The sequence below is a fragment of the Ipomoea triloba genome, chromosome 6 (genome assembly GCF_003576645.1).
Source record: "Ipomoea triloba cultivar NCNSP0323 chromosome 6, ASM357664v1".
Taxonomy (NCBI): domain Eukaryota; kingdom Viridiplantae; phylum Streptophyta; class Magnoliopsida; order Solanales; family Convolvulaceae; genus Ipomoea; species Ipomoea triloba.
Genome location: NC_044921.1, coordinates 15,373,746 through 15,398,200, shown reverse-complemented (window position 1 = coordinate 15,398,200; position 24,455 = coordinate 15,373,746). Strand labels below are relative to the sequence as shown.

The 24,455-nt window shown below is 34.2% G+C and overlaps 2 protein-coding genes and 2 non-coding genes across 4 annotated transcripts in view; 2 read left to right on the top strand and 2 right to left on the bottom strand.

Annotated features, from left to right (window-relative positions):
* Positions 1 to 24,455, top strand: part of LOC116022221 (farnesyl pyrophosphate synthase 1-like) — a 462,332-nt gene that overhangs the window by 325,668 nt on the left and 112,209 nt on the right. The window lies entirely within an intron of this gene.
* Positions 9,115 to 9,186, bottom strand: TRNAN-GUU. The gene has a single exon. It is a non-coding gene; the product is annotated as a tRNA-Asn (tRNA).
* On the bottom strand, positions 9,795 to 9,868 carry TRNAV-CAC. Its single transcript has one exon. It is a non-coding gene; the product is annotated as a tRNA-Val (tRNA).
* LOC116022217 (translation initiation factor IF-2-like) lies at positions 14,168 to 17,781 on the top strand. The gene is made up of 5 exons (XM_031262829.1): positions 14,168 to 14,427; positions 14,821 to 15,912; positions 16,024 to 16,173; positions 16,593 to 16,781; positions 17,388 to 17,781. Exons 2-5 carry the CDS (start codon positions 14,932 to 14,934, stop codon positions 17,466 to 17,468), a joined length of 1,401 nt encoding a protein of 466 aa, XP_031118689.1. The 5' UTR covers positions 14,168 to 14,427; positions 14,821 to 14,931; the 3' UTR covers positions 17,469 to 17,781.

Genomic DNA, 24,455 nt, shown 5'->3' with positions numbered 1-24,455 from the left:
TATATATATATATATATATATATATATATATATATATATATATATATATATATATATACATATATATATATATAGGGTAGGGTTTTAGTGAGAACTTAGGTAAGATCGTGAGATTAGATCTTGTGCATCCATGTAGTATTTTTTAATGGTCTAGATTGATTGACACACACTCCGTCCGCACATATTTAATCACGGTTCCTAGAATCTTAATCAATATAGACCATTAAAAAATTAAAAAAATTTGAGATTAAATCTTGTACATTAATCTAAAAAAGTTTAATGGTCTAGATTGTTTGACACACCACTCTGTTCGCACACATTTAATCACCGTTCGCACACACTTAATCACCATTTGCACACATTTTATCACCGTTCGCACAAACTTCAACTTAGAATCTTAAATTAATCTAGACCATTAAATTATTACATGGATGCACAAGATTTGATCTCAAGATCTTACCTAAACAAGTGATTTTATATGATCATATCTCTCTCTCTCTCTCTCTCTCTCTCTCTCTCTATATATATATATATATATATATATATATATATATATACACACACACACACACACATACTAGTTATATTTAAAACAAAATATAAATATATAAATATATTAACTAAATTATTAATTTTTTTAAAATAAACAAAATAGTAAAAACTTAACGATAATTATAAAAATTGTATAATTAACTAAATGCATGCATGCATACATACATACATACATGAGATAATACTAGTTAGGGTTCTCTAACTATAGCGGTATTGACACGTTTAGTCCTAAACTTTTAATTTAATCACCTGTGATCTTTCAACTTTCAAGTTACACCACCCATGGTCCTTCAACTTTCAAAAACTAACAACCTATTGTTCTTCAACTTTCAAATTTTTAACCAGCCCTCTTCCTAACTTTGCCTTTACTTAATTAAACTAAATGAAGGACCTGGTTAAATTTCAAAGGTAAAGGACATTAAGTTGAAAGTTTAGGAGTAAACGAGAGGGTGCCACTATACTCGGAGGACCCCACCTGACATTAACACACACACACACACACACATATATATATATATATATATATATGTTTAGGTGCGCCCTCACCTTAACGTGCAGATAGTGCGGCCGCATGAATATTTATGCAAATATGCATCGATAGTGTTAGGAAATGCACAAATACACCAAAAAAACGCACCATTAGGTACGTATCACAAAAAATGCACCATTAGATATGCACAAACGAACCACACAATGTTTGGAAATGCACAATTAGGTGTGGAGGTGTGGTGCATTTTTTAGGTGTGTTGTGCGTTTTGTGGTGTATTTGCGCATTTCATTGTTATGCATTTTCCTAACACTATTGGTGCCTTTTTAAGCGGCCACACGGACTGCACGTTAAGGTGCGACCGCATTTGAGGAGAGAATTGAAAACCAATTGCAATCGTCCACCTATCAAGATCTAACGTATCAAATATAATTTTTAAAAATAGATGTGGTTGCATTTTTGTAACTTGTGTTAAAAGTGCAAGTAACTGTTGCAAGTGTGTAAGTAAACTCACTTAAAAGTGCAACCCTTTTCAATTAATAGTGCAAGTAATTTACCTTTTTCACGTTGGTCCACCTAATGATAACGTCTTTCGCATTAGTAGACATAATGATAACATTTGATGTAACTAATGATAACGTTAGGTGCACTTAATATTGATACTCGGTGTACATTATTTCTTGCGCTTTTAATACATTTTACATTCACTTTTAATATATTTTACTTGCACTTTGGTGCACGTACTCTACGAAATTGTTACTTACATTTTTAACACAATTTATTTGCACTTCAAATTAAAGTTCAATTATTTACAAAAATGAGACCGCATTTTAAAAAAAAAAAAAACAATGTTTCTGATTCATTAGATCTAGTCAAATGGACGGCTGCTATGGGTTCTCATTCCTTTCTTAGGCATGTGATTCTCACCCGATCTTTCTCCTATACACACACACACACACACACACACACACACACACACACACACGTGTGTGTGTGTGTGTGTAGGGTCAGGTTCCCGTGCTGACAGTGTTTCCCATGTGGTCACACACCATTAGGTAGAAAACAATGCACCACAAAGTGTCCAAAAATGCACCATTAGGTGTGGTCCATTTTTTTTTTTGTTGTGTTGTGCATTTTGTTGTGCAATTGACCATTTCATTCTGGTGCATTTTCATACTCTATTTGGTGCCTTTATGCATACCTAATGGTACAATATGCACCGGTCGCACAAGAAGCCATGACATCATCTGAATCAATATATATATATATATATATATATATATATATATATATATATATATATATTATCTCAGTGGGTCGCATTGGATTTTATACATGTTTGTATATAAAACCCGCATCAAATCCAATCCACTCAGAATGGATATTCGTGGAATGAATTCAAATTGTTATGCCTACTAGTTTGACACTTTCAATCACTTTTCTCATATTTCAACATTCAAACATAAATATTTGTGTAACCTTTGTCATTAAAAATATATATATGTAATAAGATGATAACTTCTTTGTGTTGTTACTCCTACTTTGTAATATCTGATTATATAGTATGCGGTAATTTACAAAACAAAATTTATATTATGAAAATTGATAACCAAACATGTCGTACAAGAAAGAAGGTTTGATAAGTATTATTTTTTGGTAGTCCTCTCAACTAGAGCACAAATGATAAGCATTCAAATCGAAATCCTAACACTCCAAGAAAATCTAGCATTAAAGTTGTTCAAAGAGGCAAGCATATAAAGATAAAGTAAACTAATTATACAACTTCAACATATACTAATTAAATATGCATGATATTACTAATATTATATTAAACTTATGTCTCAATAAGAATTAATCTAATCAATTTACTATTTATAATTTTAAGAATTAATAGGCATCTAATTAATATAATCAAATGAATTTAATTACGACATACCAAAGAAAATACAGAACAACTCTAAAACAATTATCAAATATACACACACAAAGATTAATTATAATAAGATTATAATATAAATAGTTTAAATTAATTTTTATTAACTCGATCAAACATAAATTGATCGAATAAATGGAGTAGGTTAAAAAAAACATACATAACGACAGTGTAGAGATTCCAATCCAACTAGCAGTATGTATTGAAAAAAAGTTAAAGGATGCTAGAAGGTTTGGATTGGATCCCTTGTGCGCACATGAAGACTAGGATCTGATTGGTTGATTGCATGACTCGCAATTTACCTCTACAGTGACTCTAAGGGCGATGTCTTGCGGGCTTAGAATTAGCCTGGAAAAGCTAGGATCACGTAAGTTTTTTTTTAAGTACTAAAATTGATTTAATATAATATTATTCCTTATATTTGCGTAGCATAGTCAAAATGACAAATGAGATTCAACATGTGACCTTCTTTGATACCAATTATAAAGATGAAGCGCTTACCACTATGCCAAAACTTATAACTAGTAGCGAAAGTGTAACTTTATTTTTCTTTATACTTGTGTAACACGCACTTAACGCCACGTTTTGATGGTAGGATGTTAGACTCGTTTCTTCGAGCCACCATAAAACAGATGTATTCTATTTCTTAAATTTAAAAGACTAGACAGATGTATTTAAGATCAAATGACAATTATTAAATGAAGATTCCAAATTAGTAAACATATTTAATTATATCATTAATAACTCCATAAGTATAATTCAAAATCCATTGTGGTAATTTATATATTACACAGTTGTATTCATTTTTAAATCACATCAAATAAGTAAATACACTTTAGAAGTTCTTATTTAAAAGGAAAATACTAATTATTATCAATTCATAAAGTAATACTCCCTCTGTCCCATTTTACCTGTCCTATTTACTATTCATTGGTCAAATCAACTCTTCCTTCTTTGCTTATTTTCTTTAGTAATTTTTTTATTATTTTTAAATTTAATATTTTGTGTTTAATAGTACTTTTAATGTAGTTTCTAAATATATAAATTTTATATATTAATGCTAAACTTAATATTATGAAAAATTAGATTAAAAATTACTTCAGTCAAGCATCGTTAAACGAACCAGACAACCATTTTGAGACAGAGGTAGTACTTTTATTACATACTTTTATCAAATAAAATGTAAACAAACGAAAGGAAGAAAGAAAGAGAAGTTTAATGTTACCAACAATTTATTATCTAAGGTGTATAAAACAAAAATGAGTTACATTAGAGATTAGATTTGTCAATCTTTTGAGTAATACTGAGTCATAGATCATGGGATGGGTATGCTCTAAAATTTGTAACATGTCGCACATTCGAATTGAGTGCATATTATATAAGTAGATTCATATTTTAACCGGACAAATCGGTTCGAGGACCATTAAATGGACACCTTGCTCCCAATGCCGGTTTTTAACTGGTCAAATTTGCCTCCTTTGTAATCTTTATGCTGAGATTTGATTCCGAGTTTAGAGTAGTGATGATGAAAATACCAACCTAATCGGGCTCAGTACAATTAACTTTTGCTATTTCTATTTTCTAAATAAAAAGCCATAACCTATACAAATTACGTAGTACTCCGTACAATTTAACCCTGGTCTACTCTAAAATTTTATAAATTGTACAATTTTGGTCCTCTTTTTTTCCAATGTGATGCTGTGAGCCATAAATTCGGCAATATAAGACTTTAACAGGCAAAAGGAAAAAGACAGTGGTTTAATTTGGACACAACCCATCTGGCGCTAATGGACTGAAGATGCTCCGGCCTGTTATCCTTCCACTGCAGAGAGGAGGAGGTGTTCGCTGCTCTGTGAAACCAGCCTCACGCGGTGCCCTCCGCTGCTCTGTGAAACCAGCCTCACGCGGTGCCCTCCGATCTAAAGGCCGAGAAGCCTCCGCCTTCGCAGAAACTCCACGGCCACGCTCACCACTTGGAACGGGCAGACCAGTAAATAGCATCCCAAGCCCAGCCTTCAAGGTAAGCCCAATTATTCCACCATTAAAGGTAAGCCCAATTATTCCACCATCTTAATGCTCCCACGTGGGTTACAAGCTCGCGCTACCAAGCCCAGGGAACAGAGTTCCTACCTACGGACTTATTAAGAAGAAATATTCCTCATCTGGTTCCAATGTGGGAATTATGCGAGCCTTTCGTGGGGAAAAAATGGAGCAGAAAACTCTGATGTATTTATGTTTAACTTAGGAATGTAGATGAAGCCTTGGTTTTTTTTGTATGGAAATTGCATCATTTTTGTTGAACGGAATGGCAGAGATGGGTTAGCTTTGATTCATTTCCATTATCAATTTCATTTCACCCTCACATTAATTTCCTTTTTTTTTTATTATTATTATTTAGTTTAAATTGTGCGGGCTGAAGTTTTAGAAAAGAATTGAAGTTGTAGAGGGGGTTTGTATAGATTGGTTATTTGGAAGCCTTGGTACTATATATGTAAAATTTAGTAGTTTTGATGATTTATTGAGTTTATGGGAATTTAGGGTTGTGATTTGAGATTATGCATAAACATTTTTTGTCATGCTACCTTATGTGCAATTTGATCTTTTTTATGGATAATGGATAAATAATATAAGCAGTTTACATAGAGGAAATTGGGATGGTGCAATTAAGAGTATCATCAGCAACCTCTGATCTTTCTGCAGCAAATCTTGACTGGTGGCATTCGAGATGTTCAGGGCCATTACCCTCAGCTCAGTTTGCAAAATTGCCATCAGCTTCCTTACTTTTGCACTGTGTATGCTAAAAATTGCCATAATGTTAACAATCTTGTCAAATCTCATCCTTTTTGTGAACCATTTACCACTTCAATTTATAAAGATATTTAGAAGATGAATTTTGCTGAAAGCATCACCCTTAAAACTATACTTTGTAGCATTTTTCATATTTCGAGAGACAAAAATATGCTTGAAGTAAAATCGGTCAAGAATTTGTTTTGTGATATTTCGTGGTAATTGAAAACATTTTTCATCTTCGGATTGTAGCTGCTCAAAGGTTGAAGCTACCTCTTATTTCCAAAGATGGTGAGGTTCTTCAAGATGAAAAAATTGAGAAGTGGAGTATACTCTTAAGAAGTTCCCTTCAAAGGTGCAATGAGCTCCACCTCAAATTCAACCAATTTCACTAATGTGCCAGCAAGTGGCATTAGTGCATGCAGTTGGAATTAGGAGATGGCAGATATTGATTTTGCATGAGGTCGGAAATCATTTAGATGCTAAATGTGAAAAGTTAGCTGATGCTGTTGCTATTGATTTCGCATGAGGTCGGTCAGCATTGCAACCTTCCTTCCATTCATTTATGTTTTTTGCTCCTAGACTTTAATTCGTCTTGATTGTTCAGTTCGAATCTCTCTATTTTATATGCTTAGGCTATCTTTCTATTTGCTATTGGCCACTAGTTGAATGTTAATAGTTCGGGTGTCAAATGAAATATCTAAAGCTATGCTGCCTTTATAGATTATTGGTGATGTTTTAGATATATGCTATTGCAAATCAAATATATATGATGCCTTTATCTTTTCGTTGTGGTGTCCGATTCAAAAGTCTTATACCTCAAGATGAAGGGCGACTACCTCAATATGAGATGTATAGTTAATTTTGGATAGTCCATTATGATATATAGTTTCTTGTGAGAAAGGAAATGGTTGGGCTATGAAAGACTTCCTTTTGAAAGAGTTCTGTGCATTAAGGTGCTTGTAGAGGATTTGGTTCTTTTTGTGCATGCAAGTGTGCCTAATTTATTTAAGTCTACCAGTTGCAGTTTATAACTAGAAAATCTGATGATTCTTTTATGTAGCAAGGAAATATTGAGACCCTTATAGCCACGGCAGAGGTAAATTGCGAGTCGCACAATTAGTCCATTGGTCAAATTCAAGTTTCCATGCGCGCATAAGAGATTCAATCCAAATCTTCCAACATCCTTAAACTTTTTTCTCATACATACTGTTGCTATGAGATTCGAATCCCCAAACTATCGCTATGTTTTTTTAAAACGTACTCCATTTATTCGATCAATTTATGTTTGATCCGCTTAATAAAAATCAGTTTAAATTATTTATATTTTAATATTACTACAATTAATCTTTTGGTGGTCAATCACCTTCACATTAAACATTAGATCATTGTAGTATATATATATATATATATAATCATTCTTTTATAGTTGTGTATTTTCATTGGTATGTCATAATTAAATTCATTTGATTATATTAATCATATGCCTATTAATTCTTAAAATTATAAATAGTAAATTGATTAGACTAATTTTTATTGGCAAGCACATTGTGCTAAGATGACATGTCACCTATGGGATGTTATGAGATCGAGACTCAATGGAGGTGGTATTAACTCTTTATAACATTGACTAATACTAATAACATGCATATTTAATTAGTATATGATTTTTTTTTTAGTACCATTTGTATATGATTTAGATGTATCGTTTTTTTGTTTAGTTTTCTTTTTTCAAAGCTAAGTCTTATACAATTACTTTATCCTTATACATTTGTCTCTTTGAACAACTTTTATGCTAGATTTTCTTGGTGTTAGAATTTTGATTTGAATGCTTATCATTTGTACTCTAGCTGAGATGACCACCAAAAAAAATAATGCTATCTAATATTTAATATGAATTGAAGGTGATTGATACTTAATTAAGTTGAGGACAAACCTTCTCTCTTGTGCAATATGTTTGGTTATCAATTGTCATAATATAAATTTCGTTTGTTAATTATCAGATACTAATAAGATATTACAAAGTATGAATAACAACACAAACAAGTGATAATATCTCATTATATGTTTTTTTTTTAATGACAAAGGTTACACAAATATTTATGTTTGGATGTTGGAATCCTGAGAAAAGTGATTGAAAGTGTCAAACCAATAAGGATGACAATTTCAATTCACCCCAAGGATATCCATCCTTTATATATATATATATATATATATATATATATATATATATATATATATATATTAGTTACCACATGAGCATTGCACAAATTGTCCAATGTCCAATATATATTTTTAATTTAGTGTTTTAGAATTTATCAAAGTATTCAGTATCCTAGAGTATATCAATACAAGATTATCGAATTTTTTATAGAAGTAAATATTTCAAGAATGCATAACTATGAGTCTGTGATATGTGGCAGAAATGTTGAATTAACTGGTGCAATAATAGTTTTAGATGGAAACACCCTCACTAGATAGTACCCTAAGCATAGTTTTTGCAATACAAAATCCTGTTAATTAGCGTGACTTATGCTTTCTCTTATTGGCACTACAGCCATAAATGAATTCTTAATTTGATCTAGTCTCCTGGTGTGCTTCATTGCATTTTAGTGCCTTGGCGCAGTGCACCTTCAAAAACAAAACCAAATCCACCTTACCCAAAAAGATAATGATAATAGGCATAGTTTCTCATCTGTGTTGAATATATATATATATATATATATATATATATATATATATATATATATATGTTGTAAGTTAGGTGTACCATTTCATCAATGCATGTCCAATGTGTGATTCTAATTAATTGACCAAAGTTCATATTAAATTTTATATTATATTTTTTTGAAAACAACCACCAAAGTGAACTATTATTGCAAAATCAAATTATTAATACTATTTGCGATATATGCATTCCACACTCCCCGACCACTATACGAGCAAAAAGCTTTGGCCAGAGAATGTGCAATCACATTGGTTGTTGTTTTTTTTCCAGAGAATGTACAATCACATTGGCTGTTATATTGTTTTTTTTTTTTTCCATAGAAGGAATTAGGCATACTCAATTGTAGTCCCCTAGCTTTTGTAGTACCATATCTTGTCTATACCTAAGAGGGACTTATCGAATGAGAATTCATGCCCCCCTAGGAGCTCTTCTTTCGCAAAGAGCTTCTTCGTGCACAATAGCTGATTCAATTGCTAGTCTTCCCACACCGGCGACTCAAGCATGCAATAGCAACAAAGACATCCCACACCGGCGACTCAAGCATGCAATAGCAACAAAGACAGAGAACGGCTACTCTTAACGGTCAAAGCGAGCCCCTTTATTTCTTTCATTCAGAATGAATCAAATCTCCCCAAGTAGGATTCGAACCTACGACCAATCGGTTAACAGCCGACCGCTCTACCACTGAGCTACTGAGGAACAACAGTAGATTCGATAGAGAATGTGCAATCACATTGGCTGTTATATTGTTTTTTTTGTTTTTTTTTAAAGACATTCTAACATATTCATGGTATATGTTTAACAATTATGTCAATTTTGATTGAGATGGGGGCTCGAACCTAAGACTTTCCTTATGAAAATCAACATGTGACCTTCTTTGATACCAATTATAAAGATGAAGCGCTTGCCACTATGCCAAAACTTATAAGTAGTAGTGAAGGTGTAACTTTAATTTATTTTTCTTTATACTTGTGTACCACGCACTTAACGCCACGTTTTGATGGTAGGATGTTGGACTCATTTCTTCGAGCCACCATAAAACAGATGCATTCTATTTCTTAAATTTAAAAGACTAGACAGATGTATTTAAAATCAAATGACAATTATTAAATGAAGATTCCAAAGAAAATGTGGTGACAATTTGATAATTTTATGTATTATTGAAAAATAAGAAAATCGTTAACTTCCTCCATGATTTTATACTCTAAATTTTTTATTTTTTTTTTAAAAACAAGACATAAGTGTTGAAGGATAAATTATTCATAATTTAATTGAGTAGCATTGTTCTATAGAACGGTACTAAAAGTTGTCTGAGCCCGAGTTCGAACCAGGGACCTCTAGTGTGTGAGACTAGCGTGATAACCAACTACACCACCCAGACAAGCTGGGAAATTTTCAAAAATACATAACCCTAAAAATATAAATTCAGTTACATAATTTTTTATTGAAAAAATGATCAAATATCCCATGTTGGATTCTCACTCACATATATGTTCTTTATATACATAACCCTAAACCCGCCACCGAGGATTCGATCATGTGACCTTCATTCAAGAAGGTCCACAGAGATGTCAACTAAGCACAAGGTGCTTGGCATGGTAAATATTGTTTAATTATGTGATTAATTAGCTAACACTGAAATGGTTTCTTCTTCTTCTTCATTTTTTTTCCTTTGAAAGCCAACAACTAATGATATTATTAATGCAGCAAGTCAAGGAAAAAGTTAGGAGGTCCCTCCCAATGCAAAAGACTAGAACATGGGTCAACCGCCTTAACTAAGGTATGAGCAAGTTGGTTAGCTGATCGACTAATATGACAAACATAGCAGGAGCCAATGACTCTCATAAGTGAGATACAATCTCGAGTGATAGAGTTAACATAAGACAGAATAGCTACTACCAGCACGACCTTTTCCTTGCTCCCAACACACTATAACCCGACAAATCGGTCCGAGGACTATGAAAATGGGTACCTTGCTCCCAACGCCTTATAACTAAACAAATCGATCCGATGACCATTTGAAATGGGCACCTTACTTCCAATGCCATATAGCCGGGCAAATTGTTCCGAAGACCTTTCAAATGGGCACCTTGCTCCCAACACCCTATAACCGGACAAACTGGCCCGAGAACCATTAAAATGGGCACCTTACTCCCAATGCCCTAAAGCCGGGCAAATCGGTCCGAGGACCATTAAAATGGACACCTTGCTCCTAATGCGCTATAACGAGGCAAATCGGTTCGAGGACCATTAAAATGGACACCTTGCTCCTAATGCCCTATAACCGGGCAAATCGGTTCGAGGATCATTAAAATGGACACTTTACACGCAACGTCGCTTTTTGACCGATCAAAATTGCCTCTTTCGTAGGGCTTATGCCAAGATTTGATCCAAGACTTAGATACTGATGGTTGTTACTGCCACACCACATTGCTTTCACATTTTAGAATTTTGGTCGTCTTTGTTTTTCAAATGTCATGTTTTCACATCCACCACATTGCTTCTGCTTTGTTACTGCCGCACCACCCACACCCACCAATAGGGAAGCTCTCTCTGCTGTCTACTAATTCTACACTTCCACCGCCCACAGTCCACCACTAGCACTAACAGGAGAGCTTTGGCATCACTAAAGGAGTCGTCCATCTCTCCTTTCAGCTCTAGCAAACCAAAAGGAGAAAAAGATGGTGGTTTAATTTGGACAACCCATCAGGCGATGGTGGACTAAAGATGCTCCGGCCTGTAATCCTTCCACTGCAGAGAGGAGGTGTTCGCTGCTCTGTGAAACCAGCCTCACGCGGTGCCCTCCGATCTAAGGGCCGAGAGGCCTCCGCCTTCGCAGAGACTCCACAGCCGGAATCACCACTTGGAACGAGCAGGCCAGTAGATAGCATCCCAAGCCCAGCCTTCAAGGTAAGGCTAATTATTCCACGATCTTAATGCCCCCACTTGGGTTACAAGCTCGCGCTACCAAGCCCAGCGGACAAAGCTTCTACCTACGGACTTATTAAGAAGAAATATTCCTCATCTGGTTCCGATGTGGGAATTGCGAGCCTTTCATTGGGAAAAAATGGAGCAGAATGCTTGGTGTTTAACAGATATGAGATTTGCGTTGTATCATTGTTCAACAAAAACATAGGAATGCAGATATATGGAAATTGCATCATTTTTGTTGAAAGGGGGCTTATATGTATGTGAAGCAGAGACATAGCCTGGAAGCTTTGCTTCCCTGAACGGAATGGCAGAGATGGGTTCTTCCATATGTAAAATTTAGTCATTTATTGAGTTTAGGGGAAATTTGGGTTGTGATTTGAGATTTTGAATAAAGATTTTTTGTCATGCTAATTTGATCCTTTTATGGATAATGGATAAATAATGTATGTAGGCAGTTTACTTTGAGTTTTTGGATTTGAAGGACATGATTGGGGGAGGAATTGCTTTGAAAGTTTTTGTTGAGTTGTCAAGTGTGTGATCGAGACATATGTACTAATTAATTAATTTAATTCTTATTGAGACATAAATTTACTACAACATTGACCATTAGTAATGGCAAGTATAATTATCTATTCTTATACGCCACCTTAATACTCCATATCAAAAGTCAATGATTAATCCTTTAACGTGGTTTGGTTAAGAATGAAGATTATCTTCCACTCAATCATGCCACACCACCAGGTTCTTAAGGTTTCAATTTGAACAAGAATGAAGATTATCTTCCACTCAATCATGCCACACCACCAGGTTCTTAAGGTTTCAATTTGAACGTTTATCATTTGTGCTCTAGTTGAGATAGTTGAGAGATTGATGCCTAACAAAAAAGACTACTTAAAATAATGTTACCTAATTAAGTTGAGGACTGGAGGTCAAACCTTCTCTCTTGTGCAACATGTATGGTCATCAATTTTCATGTATATACTTTGTTTGGTTAATTACTGGATGCTAATAAAATTTTACGGAGTACAAAATACAAATAACAATACAAACAAGTGATAATTTCATTATATGTTTGTTTAATGACAAATGTTACACAAATATTTATGTTCGAGTGCTAAAATTTTGAGAAAAGTGATTGAAAATGCCAAAACAGAGAAAAATGAGGACACGAATCCTTGGATACAAAACACGTGAAAAAGTATAAATATAAAAATGTAAGTGTGTATTTACAAATATTTTTCTTCATTTTTACATAAATATTAATTGTTTATCAGATCCTTATTGAAAAGGTGTTTTAAAATTTTCTTAAATTAGAGAAATTATTTTGAACCATTTATGTAATTTCCATAAATTGTTGGAAGGAGATATTTTTTCAAATGTAGAAAATCTAATCTTTGATATAAGAGCTTACGTCAGGGAACTGCCACGGAATCGCTAACGTCATTTATCACCTAATTCTCTCTTATATATAATATATTATTGGCTAAACTTCAGTCTTCACCACAACAACTAGTGCATAACCTCAAAAATGGAGACAAACTTATTCCATTTTACTTGATTAGCGTCTTATGAGATCATACAAGGTCGAACTTTGGCTTGTTCTTCATTTATCCTATTGATCTTTATTTTGACCTCTCGATGAGAACTATCTAAAATAACTTTCTAGACTTTGGTTTATTCTTTGGTTGTTTTCTTAAAGTTCTAAATATAAATCTCTTGTGAGATATTTTTTAGGCTTGTTTTTCGTTGTTCTCTAAGCATTCCAAACTACTTTACGGATAATTTGTCTCTCTTTTTCTTTTATTTATTTATTTATTTATTTTGTGAAAGACATAAGATCAATCTTTTATACATACATACATACATACATACATACATACATACATACATACATACATATATATATATATATACATACATATATATATATATATGTTTCCCTCTCTCATGTCTATATGTATATTGAGTGTATATCTTAGATTTTATTTTTTTTTTTTGTTTTTTTAGGAATTATATGTGCAGTATGAGATTTTATTTTGTTCATTGTGTGAAATGAGAGTGTTTTTTTTATATCCACTAGTATTTTCGTCCGTACGCTGCACGGAATGGATTTGTTATAATATTTTAAGAATATTTCGATCAATATTCAATTATATAAATTATAACATCGAATATTATACAGTGCAATTGATGAAATTGGTTGGATCGATTGTGTTTTCTGATGTTTTTCTTGCTTGAAATAAAAATAAATATGAAATTATAAAAAAATTCTAATATTGAACGTGTACATTTATTTAATTATAAGATTAGTCCAAATGTATTACTCAATTAATTGAATAACATATGATTTGTTTGTCTATAATTAGTTTAAAAAGATCGATATGTAATATGACTTATGTAATTATATTATTACTAAATAAATATGAAAAATGAGAAAAAGTTTAGTTATAATTATTATAAAAATAAATTCAAAGACAAATATTTATATTAATTACCATAATAATTATTAGGCAATTATTATTAGTCAATTACACTAATATATGTGCAATTATATATACTTTTATATACCTTAAGTATATTGATTTTTATTTCTTTCCCCCATATTTGAACGAATTAATTGTAATTATTATAAAAAAATCTAAATGTTTAATTAATTTTTTAAAAGTTTAAATAATTTAAAATTTTCAAAAGAAAATATAATTAATTTTTTTAAACGTCGTAAAACATCGCAAATGCCCTAACGCAGAGTCGCAAACGCCCTAAAACACACAAAGCGGCACACCTCCGACGGGTTTCCTCCGACTGCCCACAGCGTCGCACACCGCCCACCACCGTCTGCCGGAAACAAGCCGCTGCCCACCGCCCACTCTCCTCACCCAAGTCGCAAGCGCCCTAACGCCCCTGTCCGCGCCTCCCTTGACTCACTCGCATTTAGGCTTTACTGGAAACGCCGCCCCTGTTTGTGATTTAGGCTTACTGGATTTACGCCCTCCACTTCGTCGACCGCCGGTATGTGTATTCACTATTTCCCCTTCGCTATTTACACTTCGCAATTTACTGGAAACGAATATCTTCCCTCTATGAATGATTGAGAAAACCTTTTAATTTTCCAATCCTTTGTGCTATTTGCACTTCGCAATTTACACTTCGCAATTCCACTTTTAGAAGCATTTTTTTATACAATGTATTTAATTAGCTTTTTGAGTTTATGAGTTTCTGGTATATTTCCATTGTATATTTCTACATTTTCTTTGTGAGTTTCTGGTAACACTTCTTTGTGAGTTTCTGGTAATTTATACCCAAAAAAAAAACTACTAAATGGCTGGCTCTAATGAAAGACTTATGATAATACCTTTTAATGCTCCTAATAAAATAACACACCTGAACGGCTGGATTTTTCAGGGGCAAATGGCTATTGGAAGGCAAATATATGTTATGTTATAGGGAGATACCCTAGCTTCAGCAAATTTCCCAAAGAATCCGTTTGTGTATGCAACGAATTAGGATTTAGACATGAGACACAGCTGGGGAAAGCTTCCACGCTGCTGCGCAATCTCCGCCCGTCAATCTTTCATTTCTTCCGCATTCTCAACTTCCTCCGGCGGCAGCGGATGGGGCCGAGGTCATGGAGGTGGTGGATTTGGCTCCGACAACTCTCCCATCTTTGGAATTACTCCTAACAATGATGCGAAGGATGATAAGTCAGCTGCTGCCCCACAGCCACCGAGTGGAATTGGGCACGGTCGTGGAAGCGGTAAGCCCTTCCCCTCCTCCTCAGATCCGTTTGTGGCAGATAATGCTTCTGCCGACGCCCCTGCTGGCCGCGGCCGAGGTGTTCCCGGACCAATTTCTGTTCCACCACCATCCCAACAGCGGATGCCGCTGCAACAACCGCAACCTATGTTCTTCGTGGAAGGAGAAAAGTCTTCCGATTCCCAACCCAAGGCGTCTGCGGATTCCAGTCTCCCTCCTAGTATCCTTTCCGTGCTATCCGGTGCTGGGCGTGGAAAGCCCACAGTAACACCTCCTGTTTCAGAAAAACCTAAGGAAGAAAACCGGCATCTAAGGGTGAGGAAAACTCCTCAAGCTGAATCTAGCAAGCCTCCCAGCCCAAGATTGAGCAGGGAGGAAGCAGTTAAAAAGGCAGTTGGGGTACTGTCTAGGGGTGATGATGATGGTGGGAGCGGAAGAGGGGCAATGGCTCCACGGGGTGGACGCGGGTTCAGTGCACGAGGGAGAGGGGGAAGAAGAGGAGGAAGGGGAGGAGGGGGAAGAGGAAGAATGGGAAGGCGAGAAGGTATACAGCAAGATAGTGGTGATGAATATGGTGATGTCTTTGAAGTTGGTGATGATGCTGCTGCGGAGAAATTGGCTCAAAAGGTTGGTCCTGAAATCGCGGATCAATTGGCTCAAGGCATTGAAGAGATGGGTCCTAGGGTATTCCCATCTCTGATTGAGGATGCTTATCTTGATGCACTTGATACCAACCTAAAGGTATGACATTATTGTTTGATCACATTGTATATTTGTATTGCAATGGACCACATTTCTGCAGTTGTTTTTTGGTACTTAAATGGTTCTTGCTTTGTATGATTTTACCTTTAGATTGAATGTGAAGAAGAGTACATGATGGGAGAGTTTGACATGAATCCTGATATTGACGAGAAACCTCCAATTCCTCTTCGTGATGCTCTTGAGAAGATGAAACCATTCCTTATGGTGTATGAAGGAATTGAAAGCCAAGAAGAGTGGGAGGTAGGTCAAAGTAGTTTGCTTTTGTTAGCTTGCAATTATAATTTCGTAATGTTTCAAGTATCCTTGAGAATCATCAAGATTGCTGATTGGAATTTCATTGTATGGCAGTATCATTTACATTTTTTTTTTCTTTTTGAGCCTGCCTTACTGGGATTTTTGTATTGTATGATAAGACTTAAGAGACTAACAAACACATAAAGTTGCAATTTTATGAATTCCTATCCACCCGTGGCTGTACGTATGTATGATTGATTTCTCTGTGAGTTTGTTATGATTTGAACTGATTGTATCTTCCTAGATGGTACCAGTGGATCTAAGTTGCAAATGTTCTTATAAAGTACATGCTCTGCTACGTAAGACTGCTTTATATGCCATTGTTTTTATTGTTTTTACATTGTATTATTATTATTGTTTCCCAGGAAGTCATGAAAGAAACCATGGAGGTGAGGCTCCCCATTATTAAAGAAATTGTTGACCACTACAGTGGCCCTGACAGAGTAACAGCAAAGCAGCAGCACGAGGAGTTGAACAGAGTTGCAGCAACTCTTCCACAAAGTGCACCCACTTCTGTGAAGCTGTTTACGGAACGTGCTGTTCAGTCACTGCAGGTTAATTTCTACTTACACGATTCTTTTCTTTCTTTCAACTTTACTTGATCTTAGAAATGGAGTAGTCACCTACTGTTATACCTATGAATAAGGTAACCTAAGACACAGCATTTATGGATTTGGAGAATCTATGTACACTTTTTACCATAGCCAACATCTTTCACCAAAACCCTTCACTTGAGAAGAATGGGATTGCTATGCAAAAATCTCAAATATTCTGACATTGAAAAGGGAATATGTCAAAGGGAAATGTCTCTTGAGTCTTGTAAGTTCAAGAAATATAAGTCTCGAATAAAATCTAAAAAAGCAGGAATATAATAATCAGTTGTTCATGTTTCGTTTGCTTTCTTCTTCTCTGTCCATTTGTAAGCAATATGCTTAATGAAACATACTACCGACCTACATAAAAATGTGCTTCTGAAATTGGATTTATAATAACATTCTTCGGACTTTGATTTGAGAGAGTTCTTTTCGTGGTTAAGCTCTCAGCCTCTTGTGTGTTTCCATATATTTTCTTCAAGATTCAAAATTTTAACCTTTTCAATCCATTTACAGCAAGAACATATGTATTCTGATTTCTGACATTTATACATTTACCCAATGCAGAGCAATCCAAGTTGGGGATTCCACAAAAAATGCCAGTTCATGGATAAGCTTGTGTATGAGGTTTCCAAGCAATACAAGTGAACACGCGAGAACACTCATAACCTTACGAGTTTCTAATTCTTACAAAGATCATAAGGTGAACCTCGGTTAGACATGCCAAGATGCATTTTCTGGCAGAGTGGATGCTGCTTCATTTTTATGTTACCTCAAGCAAGCACCATAAGCATTTTTATGTGATGTTTTACAAAATATTTTATCGCATTGTTATTAATTTTTCATACATAGTAAAATTTTTTTGGAAACAAAACCTCATTTTGTTTTTCAATTTGACTATCAATTATTGATCTTTCTAGGGAGTCTTGAACGAAAATAATAACTGCTTTCAATGTAGTCATATCTTATTATTGCCTATTGGCCATTTCCTTATACCACCGCCTTTTCGAGAGATAGCGTGCTAGATTTGGTTTTTCAGACTTTCACCCAATCGCCTTCATCAGTTTTTTTTTAGTACTACTAACTCTATTACATTGTAGTATCTATTCATCTATACTTTCTCAACTTGTTGAAGCACAAAGAGTCAATACCTCTAGTGTAATTGGAGCCTAGAAGAGTGCTTGAAAATCTAAGAACTAAGTGTTTAAAAAAAAAAATAGACCTTTTGTAGTGCAAGTTGTACTACTAACAGTCAATTTAAAAAAATTCAAAATTTTTGACCAAAAAAAAATAAATTTTAATATTGGGTATGAATTTTTGCGCAACGTAAAAATAACAGTGGTGTAAATAAGTAATAAAAACACAAACATATAGTGTTAATTAATTAATTGATTAGCTAGTAAAACTAAAACCTATACCTCTAATTGGAGATTTTTGGAGTAAAAGATTCCTTTAATTATTGAAATCTTTATAAAACAAATATAACAATAAAAAAATGATAAATCTAATTACTTGCCAAAGACCTTATGGTCTAGTGGCACCCGGTGTCCCGGTTTACACTCCCAACTCTTTGTGCTTCAGTACTTTGAGAAAGTAGTTATGAACAGATACTACATTGTGTAATAGAGTCAATAGTATTCAAAAAAATCTAATTACTTGTTTGGTGAATTTAGACTTTTAAAAAATTGAAGGGGTCAATTGAGTATTTTTTAAAAATTCATACTCGTTCCATTTTACTTGTCTTTATCTTCTTCATTTATTTTCTTTAGTATTTTTAATTTTATTTAAATTTGATTGTTTGTGTTTACTAGTATTTTTAATATAGTTTCGAAATATATAAATTTTATATACTAATACTATACTTAATATTGTGAAAATTTGAATTTAAAATAAATTCAATTAAGTCTTGTTAATTAATTGAACTAGACACATAAAATGAGAAATATATGTACTTTTTATAAATACTGACCTAACCAGGCTTAGTAAAATTAACTTTTGCTATTGCTATTTTCTAAATACAAAGCCATAACCTATACAAATTACAATTTAACCCTACTCAAAAATTTTATAAATTCTACGATTTTGGTCTTTGTTTTTCCAATGTGATGCTGAGCCATAAATAATGAGTTACCAAACCTTTGACATCCACCACATTGCTTCTGCTTTGTTACTGCCGCACCACCCCACGAATAGGGAAGCCAAACCAAAAGGAAAAGGATGGTGGTTTAATTTGGACAACCCATCAGGCGCTGGTGGACTGAATCCTTCGCAGAGACTCCACAGCCGGACTCACCACTTGGAACGAGCAAGCCAGTAAATAGCATCCCAAGCCCAGCCTTCAAGGTAAGCCCAGTTATTCCACCATCTTAAAGCTCCCACTTGGGTTACAGGCTCGCGTTACCAAGCCCAGCAAACAAAGCTTCTACCTACGGACTTATTAAGAAGACATATTCCTCGTCTGCTTCCTATGTGGGAATCGTGCGAGCCTTTCATGGGGAAAAAATGGAGCAGAGAACTCTGATGTACTTATGTTTATGCCTGGTGTTTAACAGATATGAGATTTGTGTATCATTGCTCATCAAAAACTTAGGAATGTAGATGAGGCCTTGGTTTTTTTGATATGGAAATTGCATCATTTTAGGGGAAATTAGGATTGCAATTTGAGATTATGCATAAAGATTTTTTGTCATGCTAATTTGTGTGCAATTTGATCTTTTTATGGATAATGGATAAATAATGCAGGCAGTTTACATACAGGCAATTGCGATGGTGCAAGAGTATCATCACCAACCTCTGATCTTTCTGCATCAAATCTTGATTGGTGGCATTACCCTCAGCTCAGTTTGAAAAATTGCCATCAAGTTGACACATCTAATTACATGCTTATGGCAAGCATGGAACCACTGAAGCTTACCAGCACACTTCAGTGTTCTCAGGTCAATTAGCTTCTTATATGTCCTGTTGTTCTTTTAGGGTTTTAGAGCTTGAGACTTATACACCAAATACAATTCTTAGTGCATAATTCGTAAAAGTAGAAACCATTATGCCAAGTTGACCATTGTTACAGGAAATATTTGGTTGAATCTACATAGCTAGGAAACTTCACTTGCATATAATAAAGCGGTATAATTCTTTACTTCTTCTGCTTTATTGAATTTGAACACTGCAAGTGAATATGTCTGTTGCATACCCTCCGTTTTGGCGTCCGATTCAAAAGTCTTGTACCTCAAGATGAAGGGCGACTACCACCGCTACCTTGCTGAATTCAAGATTGGTGCCGAGCGTAAGCAGGCTGTTGAGAGCACCCTCTCTGCCTACAAAGGCGCTCAGGTATATGTATATATATGTCCATTCTTCGACATTCATTTATGTGTGTAATTTGTTTGATCTATTTATTTTTATATCTGAAATTAAAATTACCATTGGCAAAGCTTAATAAATCTGGTTGTTCTTATTTTTTATTTATTTTTTACATATTATTAACATGTGTGTGGTTTATTTCAAAAAAAAAACATGTGTGTGGTTCGAAATTGATTGGAATTTAAGGATGAAAAAGAGTAATGATTTGATATTGGTAGGTTAAATGATTGTGTTCTGTTTCATTGATGGATCAAATGCAACCTTAGTCTGTTAATTAGCCAATAAAATTTGGATCAGAACTAAATTTGCCTCTTATTTCATCTTTAAATTGGATTATGATGTGATGTTCAGTTTTTAACTTTTCAAATACATTCCAACAGAAACAGTAGCAGAACCATCTCATGTTGTAACATTAGTTACAACGCCAAGTATCAATTGCAATTCATTCCTTTTCCTTTCCTTCTCACGTACGTAACAAATAAGAATCATTCACACTCATTCATGTGTCCAGATTAACGAATCAGATATAATTTTAAAAAACGATGCGGTGGTATTTTCGTAAATAACTCGAACTTTGTTGCAATTAATTGTGTTATAATTACAAGTAGTTGGTGCCCATTTGCAAGTAAAAAGTGCAAGTAAAATCACTCACAAGTGCAAGTAATTTACCTTGTTAACATTCGTGCACCTAGATGCACCTAATTATTATAACGTTGGGTGCAACTAGTTATAACGTTAGGTCACTTAGTATTGATGCTCAATGTACATTTTATTTGCATCTGTAATACATTTTACTTGCATTTGTTATACAATTTATTTGCACTTAGGTTCACTATATGAAACTGCTACTTGCACTTGTAATACATTTTACTTGCACTTCAATGTTCAATTATTTACAAAAATGTCACCGCGTTTTTTTTTAAATTAGTGTTTCTGATCCGTTAGATCTGGATATGTGGACGGATGACATGCGTTCTCACTTCTCTCCTGAGCGAGTAGTTCGCACCTGAACGCAGTCCTATATATATATATATATTCTTTTGCCATTCTCTTTTGAGAGTTAAATATATATATTTCATATTTTCCTATTATAGTAATTTCCTTATTTTGTCATTTCTATATTTTTCCCTATTATTTAACTTATATAATTCTCAATTTACAAATATTCGCTTTCGCATTATTCTGCTATTTTACTAACGAGTGATATCAGAGCGGTTTAATTGAGAATTATTTCCGAAGATGTCGACTATTACCAAGTTCGATATCGAGAAGTTCGACGGGAAAACTAGCTTTTCTATTTGGAAGGTTCAGATGGAAGTCGTTCTAACCCAAAACGGTTTGAAGAAAGCGCTAGCTGGGAAGAAGAAGAAACCAATTGCAATGACAGATTGGGAAGATTTGGATGACAAGACATATTCAACCATTCAATTGTGCTTGTCTAAAGAGGTTCTACGTGAGGTGGTGGGTAAGAATACTACGGCAGATTTATGGTCCGAGCTGGATTCACTTTATATAGCCAAATCTCTGTGTGTCTTTTCAAAGCTTAAGGTGCGTCACTTTAACATTTAATGTTCGTCAGTTATACACTTAAGGTGCATAAGTTCTACACTTAAGGTGTGCGTCTTTGTAACACTTAAGGTACACCATTTTTACCACTGAAAGTGTGCCATTTTAACACATAAGGTGCACCATTTTAAAAGTTAAGGTGCGCTATTTTAACACTTAAGGTGCGTCATTCTAGCACTTAAGGTTTGTCTTTATATAACACTTAAAGTGCGCCATTTTTACACTTTGCTTTTGTCTTCTCATGACGTTTTTTTTTTTTTTTTAATTTTCATTGATTTGAATCGTTGATCTATATTTGATCTCATCGCATGTTTCACTTAGGACCTCCTTCGCACCAGATCTCATCCCTGTGTGTGTGTAGGAGACGGATTGGGTGAGAACCACATGCATAGGAAAGGAATGAGAACTCAATAGCAACCGCCCATCTGTTGATAATTGAACTTTGAAGTGCAAATAAATTGTGTAAAAAGTGCAAGTAACAATTTCATAGAGTACGTGCACCTAAGTGTAAGTTAAATATATTAAAAGTGCAACAAATAGTGTACACCGAGCATGATATTATGTGCACCTAATGTTATCATTAGTTGCACCGTACCAAACGTTATTATTAAGTACACCAATGTGAAAGACGTTATCATTTGATGCACCAATGTGAAAAGGTAAATTACTTGCACTATTAAGTGAAAATAGTTGCACTTTTAAGTGATTTTATTTGCACACTTGCAACAATTATTTGCACTTTTAACACATGTTACTTAGCTTACACCAAAGTTCAAGTTATTTACAAAAATGTAACATCTTTTTTTTTTGTTTTTAAATTACATCTAATCCGTTAGATCCGGACAGATGGACAGCTGTGAGCCTGCGATTGGTTCTCAATCCTCTCTTAGACATTCGTTCTCACTTGAGCACGCCTTCATATATATATATATATGTGTGTGTGTATATATATGCATGCATGCATGTAGTTAATTCTACAATTTTTTATAATTATCTTTAAGTTTTTACTTATTTTTAGTTATAAACTAATATGTTTATTTTAAAAAAAAATTTAAAATGTAGTTATATTTATATTTATTTAATTTTGTTTTTAATATAACTAGCAGATTTAATTTATTATTTAATTGTGTGTAAAAAGTAAAATAATAATAATAATAATAATATTATTATTATTATTATTATTATTGTTAGTATTATTATTATTATTATTATTATTATTATTATTATTATTATTATTTAAAATTTTTAATACGATAATAAACGGTGAGTACTCGTATCCGGTGAGTCGGAGTGAATTTTAAAAAAGTCCACTCTCGGCGGGTCAAAGGGGTGGGCTGTGGTTGGGTAAAGAAGTGTAAGGGTTGTTGGAGTTTACATTCAATATAGATGCATTGGCCAAACCTTGTTTGTCCCACGTTGCTTTCCAAGGAAATTTTTTCTCTCCTTTTATAAACCTACCCTTTTAGGGCATTTGAAGTCTTATGGAGGGAAAAGAAGGAGGGAACCCCACGCGCTCGGCTCGCACGCATGCGAGGTGTGGTCGTTTTACACGCCCTTTTTTTAATTTTCGATTTTTCTGGGACCAGAATTAAACTTGTGGTCAGAATAAAACCCTAGAATTTGTGGTCCATAATCGCGCTATTTTTGCAGAAATTGAGTGGCTGGAGTTGGAGAGGCGGTTGTTTCCTCAACTATAAATACCCGTCTCCCATTCTCATATTTCATCATCAATTCATTCTTCTCCTCTCTTCTCTTCTCCCGTCTGAGCAATTAAGAGTCAGGTTCGACTGCGAGTTAAGTGTGCCGATTAACTGCAGTAGTTCTGTGTTAACCGGTCGATAGCTTTCCGGTCATCTAAGACCGCACAGTCTCCGGAAATAACTTTTAAGGTAGTGTCCAGTACACGACACAGAGTTCCTTTGTTTGCTATTCCTATTCTATTTGTTCCCAACCTATATCAACGTAGTTCTACTACTACATAACCCAATAGAGGTCGGGTGGTGGATATAGCCATCCCCAACCTACTCCGACCCATTACCATCCCTACAAACCGGTTGAGTGCCGGTCTAGGTTGCATGAAAATGGAAAATGAGAGCAAGAATCCTAAGATCAAAACATGTGAGAAAAGTACAAATATACAAAAAAAAAATATGAGTGTGCATTTACTAAAAATTCTTCATTTATGCATAAATATTAATTGTTTATTATCATATTCACATTTGAACAAAGGGTATTTTAAAATTTTCTAAAATTAGAGAAATTGTTTTGTTACACTCTATGAAATTTCCATAAATTTGTGGAATGAGATATATTTCCAGATACAAAAGATCTAATTTTTGACGTAAGAGCTTATGTCAGCAAAAGGTACTAACGTTATCCAACAGATTTCTCTCCTATATAATGTTGTCTAAATTTCAATTTTCACGACAACAACGAGTACGCAATCTCAAAGTTGGAGACAACATCGTTCCAATTCTTTATTTGATTAGTGTCATGTGAGTTCTCCTTTTCATCTAAGGTTGAACTTTTGTTTGTTATTCATTTACACCATTTATGTTTGATTGATCTTTGTTTCGACCTTGATACATGAGACATATCAGAAATATCTTTCTAGACTCTAATTTGTTCTCAGATTGGTTCATTTTTGTTGCAAAGAACTACTTCTTTTCATATCTACCTTTAAACACATAGGTATGGTGGTCGTTTTGC

What these genes read in the sequence shown, in the direction of transcription:
- LOC116022217 (XM_031262829.1), top strand. Translation starts at nt 14,932, where the DNA reads ATGAGACACAGCTGGGGAAAGCTTCCACGCTGCTGCGCAATCTCCGCC. An exon ending in CACTTGATACCAACCTAAAG is followed by an intron (nt 15,913 to 16,023) that starts GTATGACATTAT and finishes TTTTACCTTTAG; the next exon opens with ATTGAATGTGAAGAAGAGTA. An exon ending in GTGCTGTTCAGTCACTGCAG is followed by an intron (nt 16,782 to 17,387) that starts GTTAATTTCTAC and finishes TACCCAATGCAG; the next exon opens with AGCAATCCAAGTTGGGGATT.